This window comes from Athene noctua, chromosome 23 (assembly GCF_965140245.1).
Source record: "Athene noctua chromosome 23, bAthNoc1.hap1.1, whole genome shotgun sequence".
Classification (NCBI taxonomy): Eukaryota; Metazoa; Chordata; class Aves; order Strigiformes; family Strigidae; genus Athene; species Athene noctua.
Genome location: NC_134059.1, coordinates 7,924,567 through 7,939,352, shown reverse-complemented (window position 1 = coordinate 7,939,352; position 14,786 = coordinate 7,924,567). Strand labels below are relative to the sequence as shown.

At 46.8% G+C, this 14,786-nt stretch overlaps 2 protein-coding genes across 5 annotated transcripts; one reads left to right on the top strand and one right to left on the bottom strand.

The window, feature by feature from the left end:
- Positions 1-3,121: 3,121 nt before the first annotated feature.
- Positions 3,122-6,218, bottom strand: ATP5PB (ATP synthase peripheral stalk-membrane subunit b). The gene is made up of 7 exons (XM_074925616.1): positions 6,089-6,218; positions 5,935-5,977; positions 5,414-5,559; positions 4,741-4,904; positions 4,218-4,343; positions 3,856-4,035; positions 3,122-3,273 (listed from the first exon to the last, which is right to left on the bottom strand). Exons 1-7 carry the CDS (start codon positions 6,114-6,116, stop codon positions 3,202-3,204), a joined length of 759 nt encoding a protein of 252 aa, XP_074781717.1. The 5' UTR covers positions 6,117-6,218; the 3' UTR covers positions 3,122-3,201.
- Positions 6,219-6,281: 63 nt separating this feature from the next.
- Positions 6,282-11,607, top strand: WDR77 (WD repeat domain 77). Of its 4 annotated transcripts, none has more exons than XM_074925698.1 (10): positions 6,282-6,486; positions 6,594-6,779; positions 7,017-7,158; positions 7,231-7,280; positions 7,935-8,005; positions 8,388-8,442; positions 8,697-8,768; positions 8,871-9,006; positions 9,441-9,509; positions 9,722-11,607. In XM_074925698.1, the coding sequence occupies exons 1-10, from the start codon at positions 6,327-6,329 to the stop codon at positions 9,879-9,881; spliced, it is 1,101 nt and encodes a 366-aa protein (XP_074781799.1). In that variant the 5' UTR covers positions 6,282-6,326; the 3' UTR covers positions 9,882-11,607. The 4 variants fall into 4 exon arrangements, with proteins under 4 accessions (XP_074781799.1, XP_074781802.1, XP_074781800.1 ...); XM_074925701.1 differs by having other exon boundaries at positions 8,871-8,979; positions 9,728-11,606; XM_074925699.1 differs by having other exon boundaries at positions 8,871-8,979; positions 9,722-11,605.
- Positions 11,608-14,786: the final 3,179 nt, after the last annotated feature.

Sequence of the window (14,786 nt, the reverse complement as noted above, 5' to 3'; positions counted from 1 at the left end):
GAGCAGCCCCTGGGAGGATTTGTGAGGAGTTACTGCCAGGAGTGACCTGTTCATCAATACATTAATTATTCAGGGGAGACATAACCTGCAGAAGTGACTGTGAAACCCCAGCGCTGTCAGACGCAGCCCGGAGAGCAGGGAAACCTGGCACTGCCCACGTGAAGACGGGCAGCAGGAGGTGTTAAAGCACTTCTCTGCCACCAGGCCCGGGTGGTCAAGCTGCTGTTTGTTGTTCCCTCTACTGCGCCACTTACTTTTTCTGAAGAGGTAGATGATTGCGAAAATCAGGACAGTTGACAGAATGCCAGAGATAAAGGCTAGCAATATGTAGAGTATTTCACGGCTGTTGATACACAGAAAATAGTGTCAGAATCCCCCATTCTAACAGAGGTGTTGAAGAATCAGTAGTGCTCAAATTCACCAAACTTTCTGAACAGTAATACATCATTTATCCCAAGCCCCATGAGATTAAAGGGTGCGTATCTGCATTAAGCACCACTTTGAATTAAATATATAGCGCACAGGCTAAGAGATTCTAAGGAACCTTTTAAAACCCCCAAGACATAAGATGTATTACATATAACTCCTCCCTTACAGGAGGAATCTGCAGTCTCTGTGCTTGAAGTCAGGAAGTAAAGGTGGAACATTTACTTATCAATCCAGCATCTGACTTCTGAAGGTTCTAAGTCAGTCGTAGAGGTATATACAGTGGTACGTGCAGTGACAGTAGTGGAAATGGGTTCTGGTGAAACTGGAACTGAATAGAAAAAAAAAAAAATACAAAACTGTTTTTGAAACCTGTTATTTTCTCCAGTAATATTAGAAGCAACAAGAACTACACAGAGGCAGGAGCCTATCCAAGTATTATTGTAAGTATAACATTTCTCTATCAGAGGGCTGAAAGTAGAAACGCCAGAGAGAAAAATTTAATTCTTCGTATTATTAGTCCCACAGCAGCCTTTGGCAGCCGTGCAGTTCCTCCACAAACACACACATCTCCTGCTAACCCCCCCCCCAGCAGCCCTGTCTGAGTCAGGGCAGTATCAGCTTAGCCAAGAACACTGCACCTAAGAAAATCCCTTAAAGAAAATACCTGCTTTTGGTTTTGAGAAAGCACTTCCCATTCTCCAAGCACAACGAACATTAAGAGAAGCTAAAAGGAGGCAAGGGGGAAAATAAAATATTTATATACATATTACACACACACTAGAGCAAACCAAACCTGCCGTCCACTTTGAGCTCACAGACTTTATTTAGTTTTTATCCATTTTTCAGACATCTTATACAAACTGACACAAAGCCACAGCAGCAAACCTGGCAATTACTCAGCAGGAGTTCTACTTCCCCGTTTCAGTGCACACACGTGCACTTTCACTACACTTTGATGACCGTTCCTTCTTCTCTCAGAAGGGCGGAGGGTACTTAATAACTAAAAAAGCGCCCACAGTACTATTTTTGCAGCAGCTAGAACCGAGTAAACTTTCTGACGTTTTCATCACCAGAAGCAGCTTTGAAAAAATGCCCCTTTAAGATTTTCTTACTCAAGTTACGTTGACTTTTCCCACCCAAGCAGGAATGGCAACTTTCTTCTCAAATTTGGGGGTAGAACGCTAAAGATAAGAAAATATCAGACAGCTACAAACTTCCTACCCTGGTATTTCTCTCTGCACAGCTTGCGAACTGCACTCCCTCAGCCAACACCTCCACGTTACTCACAACTTTGAAAGCAAACGCCCTGCTCTCCGCTGCCGGCACCTTTTATCACAGATGCCCATCACTGCCCCCATCCAGAAGCCATAGTTAAGACCTCCTGGTTCCCTACGCCAGGTCTAAAAGCACACTGTGTTCACAGCAATAAAACGACGACAAAAAGGGCCACGGCTCCATCTTACCTCTCGCTACAGAACTGCTGCTCACCTGCTGACAGAACACTCCGAGGTGGTAGAACTGCACTGACTGCTCGCTCGGTGAAAAGAACCTCTGTCAACTCCTTAAAGCTCGTGTGGCAGCCAAACGTAGGGTTACACAAATGTGGAAGTTAAGCAACTTCACTTTTTTTTTTTTAAATTAAAAAAAAAAAAAAAAGATAAGAAACCAACACCTGATTTTCAGGAAGTGTTGGTCTAAAAATAAGTCAGCGTCAGCTAGCTTACTTTTAAGGAAGGTTCTTACCTCTAAAGAACACCTTTTTTTGCTGAATTGTTGAAAAGTGTAGAAAACTCTTGCTATTTTACTAACTCTGCTAAAAATAAGCATTTCCCTACCGTAGTACCAGTCCACATAAAAGAGGCATGTAAGCACACCCTAGTCTGCTCACTGAAGCTTATTTACTAAATCAATCTCTTCCCAACACAGAAGGGACGAGACTACACATAGTCGCAGGTGTTTTGCTCATCCGGGACACTTGAGATGTAACAAAACCCTTCAGGGAAAACGTTTCCTATAAAAAGAAAATTAAAAGCCTTATACTGTGTATTATCATAGTACACATAAATCTATTTTTCTTGTTACACAAAAGCAGCACTTTTTTTTTTTTTAATATGAAAAACCAGAAAAACCCACCCTCTAGAATAAACTTCTCTATTTCACTGTTTTAAACTTAATACTGGCAAGTGCAGCTGAAGCCAAGTTTTCCCGTAGCTTTTGACATGTTTCCTGCCAGCTACATCCTCTTTTCCACCAAACAGGAAGACGCTTTCATCACAATTTGAAGCTCTCTTATGAAAGGGGGTTTTTTTTTCAGTTAATTTGTCAAATGAGGACCTTCCTTCAGAGCACCCCAGAGCTGCACCAGGGGAACGGGAGCGCTGGCACTCACCGCGGCCTCGGCACACCTTTACAATTGCAGCAGGTACCCGTAGGTCATCACCACAGAGAATCCTGAACCCAAATTTTATCACTGTATCAGCACCAGAGTTTTTTCCACTGTGAAGTTCTGCGTCTTCTCTCTAGAAGTGTTCATGACCAAAGAAGGAACCAAGCAAACAGATCTGCACACACTGTGGTTGCCAGTAACCCACCACAATAAACTAACTGCAGTGGTTTATTGTGACCAATCTAGCTATTTCAGACAGAAAAAGGGAATTACTGTTGCTACTGCTAGTGAAAGACAGCAGAGTGGTTGGTTTGTTTGTTTAATGATACTTTAGAATCATACAGTTTCCAACAGTAATGAGACACACGCCAGTGGAATCAACGTGGTTACGCCACTGCCTGCGCGCTCTTCGATAACGCCTTCAGGTCCAAAATGCACTTGGCAATACTCTCCTTCTGCTGCAAATGGAAGGAAAACAGCTTTCAGAAGAAAGACTTCACGGAAGACATTTCAAGAGGCAACATGTACGTTCTGGTGCATTTTAGGTACTCCTTTTTAGACCTCTAAAATGAGCTACAGATTAAAGGGGATATAATTACAGCTCATGGACTCAAGAGATTCAAACCCAAACGATGACTTGCACTACAGCATCTGCATACAGCTCCAAGAACCTGTTTTCTGTTTTTCTTCTCAGCTTTATTCCTTAAAAGGATGGACATCTAGAGCCCATCTGCAGATTTTAAGCCACCGTGGTCTTACACAGAGAATTTTATAAGGGTTTTTTTTTAAATGTACAATTTTACAAGCTTAGCTCTATGCTGCAACATCACCACACGTGTTCAATAGCTTAAATCACCAGCAACACAAGCATCCAGGACCTAGTACCTGGGCTTGCTAGTTCATACTCAGCAGTAGGAACACGTTGCAGACACATTTGGAAATCACCCAAAGATGAACTATCATCTCTGGCTTAAAGCAGAATCTTTGGACAGAAAAATATTTGTACAGACTAAAATGTAAAGCAGACTAAAAGGATGTACCTGTTGAGGTGTGATGCTCTGAACAACGCTCTTCTCCACCCACTGGATCATGTGATCTTGTTCTTTCTGACGCTTTAAATTCTGCATAGCCACTTGATAGTCCAGCCTTTTCTTTACTTCATTGTACACTGTCAGTAATCTTTCTCGATAATTAGTTTCCAGCAACATTGCAACATTATTCTAGACAGAGAAGATGAAATGAAAGGGTTAACGTTTGGCAATACAAGACAGCAGCAGAACACAATCCAGAGCAAAAGTGACCGGATCAGGCCGCCCCCCAACAGGGAGAAGGTAAGTGGTTTGTTACTTCTTAGCAGTTGAAGGGACCCCAGATTACGAAGCAGCAGAAGGGAACCGCGTACCCGCTTAGCGTCAAAGAGGTAACTGCAGCCTTCAGCCCGCCACTGCTCCTTCTTCTCGGCTTCAATGGCAGTCTCCAGACTGTTAATAGCGTCATTTTTCACAGCTAAAGCTGTAGCAACTTTCTCCTGAAAGAAGAAACAAAACCCACGCTTCAGAATGAAAGTAAGACGCAAAGAAAACAACTGATCTGCAGTTAACTTCTGAAATGCCACATTAGGAGATGTTTGCATAAACTAGATTGTGCCAGGACTGAGGTTAAACAATGGTAAGACAGAAGAGTTAGGGTTCATAATCGATCGTACTTTAAAGACATCATTTGTGCTGGTACAGGGCATTTTAGTTTCGAAGATTTATGTAACAATACCAACATAAAATCTAAAACATACCTTATTTAAGCAACGCTCTGAAGGTATTAGACTCAGATTTTCACGACAGCCTGGACACTGATATTCTTTACAGTATTTAAGCAGATAACTTAGAATAGTTACTATTACAAAGTTAGATTATGGTTTCTTTTGTTACCTCGTTCAGTTTGTCAGCAAAAGCTGCTACAGTAGACCCATATTTTTTTACGCCGTAAATGATGACTGACAATATGAAGACAGCTGCAACCGTCTCGTGGTTAACAACATAGATTTCCTTAGACAGTAAGTAAAGCAGAAGCCCAGTTCCAAACATGTAAGGGCCTAAAGAAAAAATAAAGCAGAATTATTTGTACAAAGCGTAAAGAGGCTCACTAAAGTCAAACCCCTAGGAGGTAGCTAGTTTAAGGTTCACAAGAGGATGAGGAAGCATTCTCTTTAAACCACAACAAAAAGCAGAAACCCGGTACCACCAAGGGGAAAGGTGCCATGAGGTCGCTCACCAGAAGTGGAAACAACTTGCATGGACTTGCTGCTTCTGCTCATTCAGAAACAGGCAAGTCTCTGTTTAAAGGTTCCGAGGGTCAGCAAACAAATAAATCTTCCTGTAAGACCACACTCATGACATTCCTTTAGTATTTATTCAAAGCACAGGTGCCGAGCTTTACAGCCAGGAAGTGCTGCACAACCTCACCCTTCACAAACTCCTTCTGCACATGCAAAAAAACCCCACTTCCCAATATTTTACCTTTTCAGCAGCATGTGGTGGGCAGCACCAAATAAGCATAACTAAATGCATTTTTTTTTTAAGAAATATAAAAGTATTTATTAACCTGTAACTCCTGTTTTAGGATAGAGAAACTGGAAAAACTCCTCAGGGATCAAACCATGACGCACTTCTCCTCCTTTCTCAGGCAGAGGTGGCAAAGGAGCCAAACGCTGCTGAGTTGTATGCAGCTGTCTTGCGGCGTGCAATACACTACAAATAAGGAGAGTTTCCATTAAGTTTATTACAAAGAAAAACAAACGAAACGCACCCTTAGACGAGGCCCAAGCACCTTCCCGATGGAACAGGCGGGTGCCCGCTAGACACGCCTCCTGCGAGGAACGGGGCGGGCCTCCGTGACCTCCAGAGGCTCCTCCCGACCGGGCCTGTTTTACAGGCCACAACTTTAAGGGGAAAATCAGAGGCAGCCCCCCGGTATACCGTTATTTAAAACCAACGACCGGCAGGCTTCTGAGGCGCTCGCAGGCCTCCTCGGGCAGCCCGTCCCCGGCAGGGGCCGGCACCCCCGCCGGAGAGCAGAGCCCTCAGCGCTGCCCGCCGAGGCCGCGGGCCGCCCGCGGTACTCACCCCACGGCGACGGGAGGCGGGAGGCTCCTCAGCGCGGCCGGGGCTGAGGGAAGAAGAGGGGCAGAGAGCGCGTCAGGACCCAGCTCGGCCAGAGCAACCCCCCCGCCCGCCGCCCTCCCCGCAGCGAGACGACGCTGCCCCCGCCCCGCCTCACCGGCGCGGAGGACGAGGCGGGAGAGCATGGCGGGCGGGGCGGCGGCGCGATCCCCCGCTTCGTCCCGGTGACCGGCGGCCTCCTCCGCCGCACCAAGATGGCGGCGGGCGCGGCTCTCGCGGGAGGGGCGGGGCGGGGCGGGGCGCGCGCGGCTCTCGCGAGAGGCGGCGGCGGCGGCGCGCGCGGCGCGGGAGCACGTGGGGGCGCCGCCGCCGGCCCCGCTCCCGCCGCCGCCGCCATGGAGGAGCCGCCGCCCGAGCAGCCCCCGCCGGCCCCGGCGGGCGGGGAGGGAGCGGAGGAGGGGGAGGATGAGGCCGCGGCCGGCCCCGAGTGGAACATCCCGCCCAACGCGCCCGCCTGCATGGAGCGGCACCTGGAGGGCGCGCACTACCGCGCAGGTAGCGGGGCCGCGGGGCGGGAGGGGCTGGGGGGGGGGGGAGGCCCGTGCGGCCCCTCGGGGAGCGGCGCCGGGCGCTCACCGGGGCCCTCCCGCCTTCTCCCGCAGACGGGGCCCTGCTGCTGGGCGCCTCGGGGCTGAGCGGGCGCTGCTGGGCCGGTTCCCTCTGGGTCTTCGCCGACCCCCGCCGCGCCCCCAGCGAGGGCTTCTGCACCGCCGGCGTCCAGACCGAGGCGGGCGTCGCCGACCTGTGCTGGGTGGCTGACAGGGGCATCTTGGTGGCCTCCGACTCCGGTAAGAAACGGGGATCCCCTCCCACCCCCTCCCCCACTCCCCCGCTCTGAGGAGGGTTCCCTTCTCCCCCTGAGGTGGGTGTCCCCCTGCCCCGGGGTGGGTTCCCTTCTCCCCCTGAGGTGGGTGTCCCCCTGCCCCGGGGTGGGTTCCCTTCTCCCCCTGAGGTGGGTGTCCTCCTGCCCCGGGGTGGGTTCCTTTCTCCCCCTGAGGTGGGTGCCCCCTTCGCTTCCCCTCAAGGTGCCGTGGAGCTGTGGGAGCTGGACGAGAACGAAACTCTGATCGTCAACAAGTTCTGTAAATACGAGCACGATGACATCGTCATGGCAGTGGCCGTCCTGGCCAGCAACAACCAGGCTGTCAGCGGCGGCCGGGACTTCAGGTGAGTGTCCCCAGCCCGGCTGCCGTGCGTCAGGGCCGGGGCCGGGTGCTGACTGCTCGCTCTCGTCCACAGCGTCAAGGTCTGGGATCTCCCGCAGCAGTCGGTGCTGCACTCCTACAGAGGTGAGTGCCCCGTCACCCGGCTCCTCCTGGCCCCTCGCCGGTTGCTGCAGGCTGGGCCTGCTCCTGCAGCATCACTGGTTCCCTCCCAGTGTGCCAAACCACACTTGGGGCCGTGACCGAACGCTTGCCAGTCTGTGAAGTTTCTGGCACAGCCTTATTTCTTTGTTTGCTGTTTGTTTCTCCCCATGAAATGAATGCTATAATGCTTAGTTTGCCTTGCATCTCCAAGCGTATCATGGAGTATTTCTCCCACGGTGAGATCTTTCTTCCACCTACATATGATCGTGCGATCTCCTAACCCGTATTTGTTTTGAACAGCTCCTCGTTGGAGATGCTGCTCTCTGGAGATGTGGTATTGTGATCCCTGGCCGCAGCAGAGGCCGTACTGGGTTTGATCCTCTCCCCTCCCCAGCCCCATTGTAGCTGAGCTCTTGTCTGGAGAAGCTGCCTCAGCTTATGTCACAGGGCTCTGGTTGGGTTTGGCAGCTCACCCGTTTGGGAGGAAGCAGTTGGCTGTTGCTGAGTAGAAGTTACCCTGCGTCTGGGCATAAACTATTCTTTACTGTACTGCTGTGCCTTCAGGGGTCCTTGGGAATATGTGGGAAAGTTGGGTGCAATCTTTTGAGGCTCTTTATCCTTTTGTGCTTTTGGTAGCTCACTCCGGTTCAGTGACATGCGTGGCTTCCTGTCCTGGTAAGGACACTGTGTTCCTGTCCTGTGCTGAGGTAAAGCTCGCTCTCTGTCTAAATTTACCTGATAAAAATGAGATTTGACTTTAGTTATTAAACGTACTTTCTGAGAAACCACCTATTGCCTTACAAGCTGCATACCTGTGTCATTTCAATGTTCCAGTCTGATAAGTTGACTTACCAGCTTACCGAGCTGATTTCTACAGGTTTGTATTAAGGTGGGGGAGCTCCTGTGTCTGTCCTGGGGATGGCTGAGGGAGCTAACTTGCACCTAATGACAGCATCCTTTTAACACCAAGGAGGAGGTGGTGTGGGTTTGAAGGTGGGTCAGTAGCGGTTCTGCAGCGAAGCTGAGTTTATGCCTACCCCCTGCCACAAAGAAATTGTAAAAACCTTCTCGTTCACTTTGGATTTACAGGACAGCAGAACTTTACTCTGGGACACCAGATGCCCCAAACCAGCTACTCGAATCGGTACGTTTCTGTATGCAGTCACTGCTTGTGTATGAGTTTTTATTGGAAGAAATAAATTGTTATGCCTGACTGTCTAAGTAAAAATCTAGCAGTGTGACCGTTTGGGCAGAAAAGCTTCTTAAAAACGAACAGTCACAAAAGTACAGGAAGCTTTTAAATATTTGTCTTAGTGCAGTAGCAGTGCTAAATGAGACAGTGAAGAAATATCTTTGTATCGACTCTGTCCACGCTCATCCTGATTCGTTTACTGACAGTTTGCAGTGCCTGTAATCACCTCCCTACCTCAGTCATGTGGCATCCACAGAAAAGTGACATCTTTGCTTTGGGTAAGAAGTGATCTTATTATTTGACTTTCACCAGACAAATCAAGGTCTTTTTGTCACGTGACAATTTTGCTAATAACTTCACTCTCCCTTCCTCTCTCAAAGGTGATGAAAATGGAACAGTTGCACTAGTAGACACAAAGAATCCTGATTCTGCCCTCAGCTCCACCGTGCATGCCCGAAGTATCACGGGATTTGCGTTTTCTACACATAGGTACAGTCTGATATACTGCCATACAACGTGTGACTACGTACCCTTGAAAACCTCGGTTTTAGATGAAAACCTATGAGAGTACTAGTTTTGGTGGTCTTATCAAGAAGATCAATAGTGAAGAATCGAGTAAACCAAACAGCATCTCACTGTTGACAAGATGTGTGAATGTGCCTGAGAACACCGTTGCAGTATTGAGAATTATTGACCCGCTCTGGGGATTTTTCTAATTACGGTCACCTCTGCTTGGAGGAAGGTTTTCTTCCTTTCTGATGCTAATAGAATATTCTTGCTTAGTGTGCTGGCAGGCTGCCAAGTGATGGTGAAAGCATTTTTGTAAGATCTAGTGACTGTTAATTCACTGGGGTCAGGCTCACGAAGAACTGTGCTTCTCACAAGTTTATCCCCAGGAAGCGTTTCTCTATCTGATTGTTCTAACCGTGGTCTCATCTCTTGCCCTCTAGCTCACCCTTGCTGGCTTCAATCAGTGAAGACTGTTCAGTAGCTGTTCTTGACTCAGACCTCTCCGAGGTGTAAGTACTAGACGGAATGTATTCACCATTGTGGTTATTTGTCTTGTTGCCTTCTCATTAAGCTAATTATTTATCCATATGCTGAGTAGAAGATGAAAAGACTCCTTAAATAGGGGAGCATCAACCTAACAACCAGGCAGTTGGGAGCTGCACAAGCCCATAAACTCGTAGAGACAATGTTTTGTGGCTAATGGAGTGTTTGTGTTTTCCAGGTTCAGAAACCGTTCTCATCGAGACTTCGTCAAAGGCTTGTCCTGGTCTCCTTCAGACAATGCCTTGCTCACTACAGTTGGATGGGATCATCAGGTTTTACATCACACCGTCCCCATACCAACTGGTGAAGCTTCTGGAGTCAACTGTGTAAAAGAATAGTTTTATAAACTCACGGTCCAAATTCCTTCCTGGCATTACTTTGATTCTGCTGAAGTCAAAGGTGTGTGTGAACCAGAGCGGGTAGGGTCTGTTTGCCTTGAAGCTTGTGACTGAGACGGTTCCTGTAGTAATTTTGAATTAGACGTAAGTTAGTTACAAACCAAGCTTTACCCTCTCCTAAGGACTTGCCTTCACCTGTGATAAGACTTCAGTATTTTACCCAGAAAAAAAAATTGACTTCAGGCACAGAGGAGACTTGGAAAGACAGGGAATTATGCATCATTTAAAAAAAAATAAAAATTAAAAAGACTGGATTCCTCCCTCCGTTCTCCAACCCATCCATGCAATTAATAGAAACGCATTATTGGTGGAGGTTGACAACAAGAGCCTCCCTTGAGTAAAGGCCTTTCTTTGCTCTGTAAATCAGTTCTTGGAGCCGAAGAGGCGTTGGCGTTTCAGGAAGGGTTCCGGGGTTGCCCTTGAGGCAGCAGGTGCTGGGGGGGGGGTCGGTCTGTGATGCCTCCGAGCGCGGAGCCCGCGGCGAGCAGCACGTACCCCCGGTGTGAGGAGCCTGTGTGCTGCCTGAGGCTCCCGGCCGTGGCCCTGTAATTAAAACCTTCGTGACGGGGCACGGCCCGTGCTGCTCGTCAGTGGCTTCGCAGCTGGGCCAGCCCAAAGGAGCGCTGAAAGCCAAGGGAAGCTAGCGGTTGCTGTGCTGTTTGACACCGTGTTTGTCTCCTCTGTGCTGAAGACAACTTATGCAAAGATAAGACCTGTGAACAAAAGTTTATGTAAGGGAAAAACTGGACTTAAGGACTTCGGTTTTCATTTGCTTGCTCCTGTAAACAGACTCTGCTTCGCGATAAATGAGGCTTCTCCCGCACTTGTGATGAGTGACTTTGTGCTGGCGACTGAGGGGACCGAGCGCTCCCATAGTCCCCAAAACAGACTCCACGTAATCCTTAGAGGTGTTTTTTTTGTAGTATACCACATACTTTTCAAACTAAACTGTTTCCCTGGAACACATTTAACTGAAAGAAATTGTTGCTCTGCATGCATTGCTACTACTCTAGATATGGCTTGGTCTGGCCTAGTATTTCCTAGACAGAATAAAGCAGGTCCTGACTAATGAAACAAAAAATACTACTGAAACAAATACTACTTCTGTTTCTTTAGCACATTAACAACACTAAAATGTACCCCACTTCCAGTGGGCTTACCCTGTATGAACACCAGTGTTGGATGAGCCAAATTACAGAGCCCACAGTTGTTAATGCAGGCTAAGCTTTTCCAAGGTCAGTACTTTTTCACATTCTTTTTAAACCTTATTTGCTGGTGTTTTTTTAATTCCCATGTCATACAGGTGTTGACAGAGCAAAATTCCTGGAGCGGTGTATGACAGAAAACATAAATTATTATAAAAACTGACACGTTTCCTCAAAAATAACCCTTGAACAACCAAAAAGGTTACCTGTTACAGACCTCTGCTGATGTACTGAAAACTGAAACAGGTCTTGTGCTGTTTGTGAAAGAATTGTCTTGGAAAAAGTAGAAGGCAGTTTTAAAAGAAATCCTAGTTTTCATTTGTAACTGGGTGTAAGTTGCACCGGGCCACTTCTGTAGTATTAAGAGCCAGCTGAGATCATTGACACAGTTAAAGTGAAGTTGTGATTTCAGTCCCTGAAATTAAAACCATTCTTAAATAAATGTGCACTCTATTACTGTTTAATGCTAGGGTACTATGATTCTCCAGCACTAGTGCAAGGCAGGCTGCGAGTCCTTGCTTGCAGGAAGCTCTTCTCTCCCAAACCTGGAGTAGAGTTTGTTGTGCATAGCTAAAAGGAAAAGTTTCAGATGTTGAGTATTAAACCCCGCTGAGTTCCTCACGTTGCCACCGTGCGAGCAAAGCACAGTCCGTGGCAGAAAGCATAACGGTGGGAGGTGAAGCCTCTCTGGACAACAGGTCAGTACTGACAGATGAATCCTGTTTTACGGTTGCTTAGAGACGGTACAAAAAAAAAATATATAAATGCTTCAGCATCTGGCAGATCTTCGGGTGGAGCTTTATGTTCTGCCACAGGAGGGCAGCAGCTGCCAGCTTGACAAGGCAGAATCCCCCCCAAATCTCTGCACATTTTGTAGAGAGTTTTGTTGGGTTGTTTTTTGTTTTTAAACCACTTGTTGGCTTTGCCATCATAAGAGAAGCACAGAAGAGCAGCAGCTTCTCCAGGAGTCCCTGGTGAGGCGTTGGCTCCTAGCTGGCTGTGCCACGGCCACACAAAACAGTCCTGGCAGCGTGGCAGAGACCCCGGCGATACCACGTCAGCGGGGACTGGCGTTGCTCTGCGGACAGCTACAGCTGGAGCGAGTTCTCTGGGTTTTGCGGTATGTTCACACTGTCCCTGGGCTCCATGCTGTTCAGGTTTGGGGACACTTCTGTAAATAACACTGTGGCCAAAATAAAAGCTTCAAGATAACACATTGCACAGTTCCCTCACCAAGAACCCGGTTCTGTAGCCAGAGCTGGATTAAAGAGATGAGAATGCAAATAAATGTAATTTCGAGGATTGGAGGGAATAAGCCACTATGAAAACAAGCCTGCCTTTTATGTTGCTGCTTCTATTGCTCATGCCGCATTTTCGAGTGCAACATTCTAGTTAGGGCTTGCAAATAAGTATGCAAGTTTCACTAATCATGAAAAGCTCAAACCCAAGAACTATTTATAGAAGCAGCACAGGCTGAACTGCAGGAGCTCCTCTGCCAGCCTGCCTGACCAGGCGGCGTGTTTCTGGGGCAGCAGGGCAGTTGGGGCTCGCTGCCCCTTCCCCAGCAGGCTTCTGACAACACTGCCGTTGCCACAGGGTTTATATCAACAACCAGTAGGTAGAAACTGGACCAAGCCCTAGGTAAGCCAAAATTCACCATTCTGAGGCCCGTTTGAGCCACGTTGCCCTTCATCTTGCCTGCAAAGAGCTCGGTCTTGCAGCAGACAAACCACTTAAGCGATACTAAAAAAGTCAGACCACACGTAATAAAACAATCTGTGCAGACGTATTTAATGCAAGAAGGTTGGTGTTCAATGGCACTCATAAATAAGAGACTTTGTTCAACACTTTACAAATAAAGCTCTCGGTTATACTACATTAGCGGGTACTTTTGAAGAGGCAGCTGCAGGGGATAATCCCAAGTTGTATCAAGACTTGAATGACCAAACTGCATCAGAGAGGGTTGAAGTGAGAAGAATTCTATCGTCGGGCTTCAAGAGTGCTTTCAGCACTAAGCCTGGGCTGTAAGGTAGGTTGCTTTGCTGCTTTACCACCCTTTAGTTTCTTCCTCCTCCTACTGCTAAAGTTACGTAGTGAAACGGAGCTGGGGAGGAGCAGAAACAGGAATCGGAGTGCAGTTTATCTACGTGCTGCCCTGACAGAGTTACCTGACCGAGAGGGAGCTCTTCCCCATCCCTGCAGCCAAGATGTCCCCGCGCTTTCTTACAGATTTAACTCTCGGTAAGTGCTTTGGCTGCCAACAGCTCTGACAGTGGTTTCTTTGTAACACAAACAGTTCCCAGTGGCCCCAGCATAAATGTCTAGTTGTTAGTGAAATACTAGAATTTTGCTTAACGCATTCAAAAGAAGCAGGGCCAGCCCAAAGGGTTTAGAATAGTTCCACTGCTTCAAACATTCACGCTAACCAGTTTTACAACTGTGAGCAGAGCCCTACGTGATTGAGTTACAGCTTCGTCCACTGTGCGTTCCCAGAATGGGTGTTCTTTGAATGAATAATTTCATGAAAACTTACATTATCATGCTTCTCATATTTAATATAAACAAATACACATCTGCTAGAAACAAGACACTCCACACTATATAACACCATATTACAACTACATAGGAATTGCGTGTCTGGGTGAAATAGTAGATGTGAAATTTGAAGCAAGTGCCACCATTGGAGTTTCACATTTTGCTCTTAAAAAAAAAAAAAACAACAAAAAAACAAAACACAAACTTGTGTTTGGGATACGCTCAAATGTAGGAGAATTCTTGGGGAAAACTGCACACCCCCTGTTTCTGGGTAAAATCAATCTTGGAGGCCAAAGCCTCTTAAAAATCCTTTAACACTGCTTTTGAGAATTAATTTGCAGTTATAACTTATTTGGAGAAAAAGTATTGGGGGAAAAAAAAAAAAAAATTAGGTTCCAGTATTATCAGAGAGGCTTCTTTGTTTTGTTTCAAGTTAAACTTCATCTGACTCTAAACGTGACCCTGAAGCCATCCAAGCATGACCACAGCTTTACTTCATAGATAAATAAGAATTCTCAAAATGCTCCTCACATGGAGAAACTTCCGTGGCCTTTTTTTGGGGGGGAGGGAGGCACAGCTACACTCTACATGACACTAAAACACTTAAACACCCAGATAGTCACTCCGTAGTCACTTTTCTCCATTTTTTTTTTTTTTTTTTTTTTTTTTTTTTCAGAAATCAACACCCAGATACTTAAAGCATATTATTTCAATACTGGCTGGGGTGAGCATGTCTGGAAATCTTCCAAGTCGCTGTGAATTACTGGCATAAAAATGCCATTTGAATTAGCCATTAGACCAATTATGATATTTGCGTTTTCATTTCATTCCCAGCAAAGTAAAGTTCAGAATACTTTGAAACTGCTGCAATATTTGAAACAGCTGTTAAATTATTTGGTAAAGTTGGAAATAACATAAAACATAGAACGTCAACAACGTGACATCAATATCAAGATAACTCTTCTGAAAATTCCACCATGAAGGAAAAATTTATCACTGAATTTGGAGTTGAACTGTAGAGTAAAATCCTACCTGCACACATATGTGCAATGCAGGATAAGCTGGAGTGGAACTAATGATATTTTATAGTATTGCAAACAGAAAG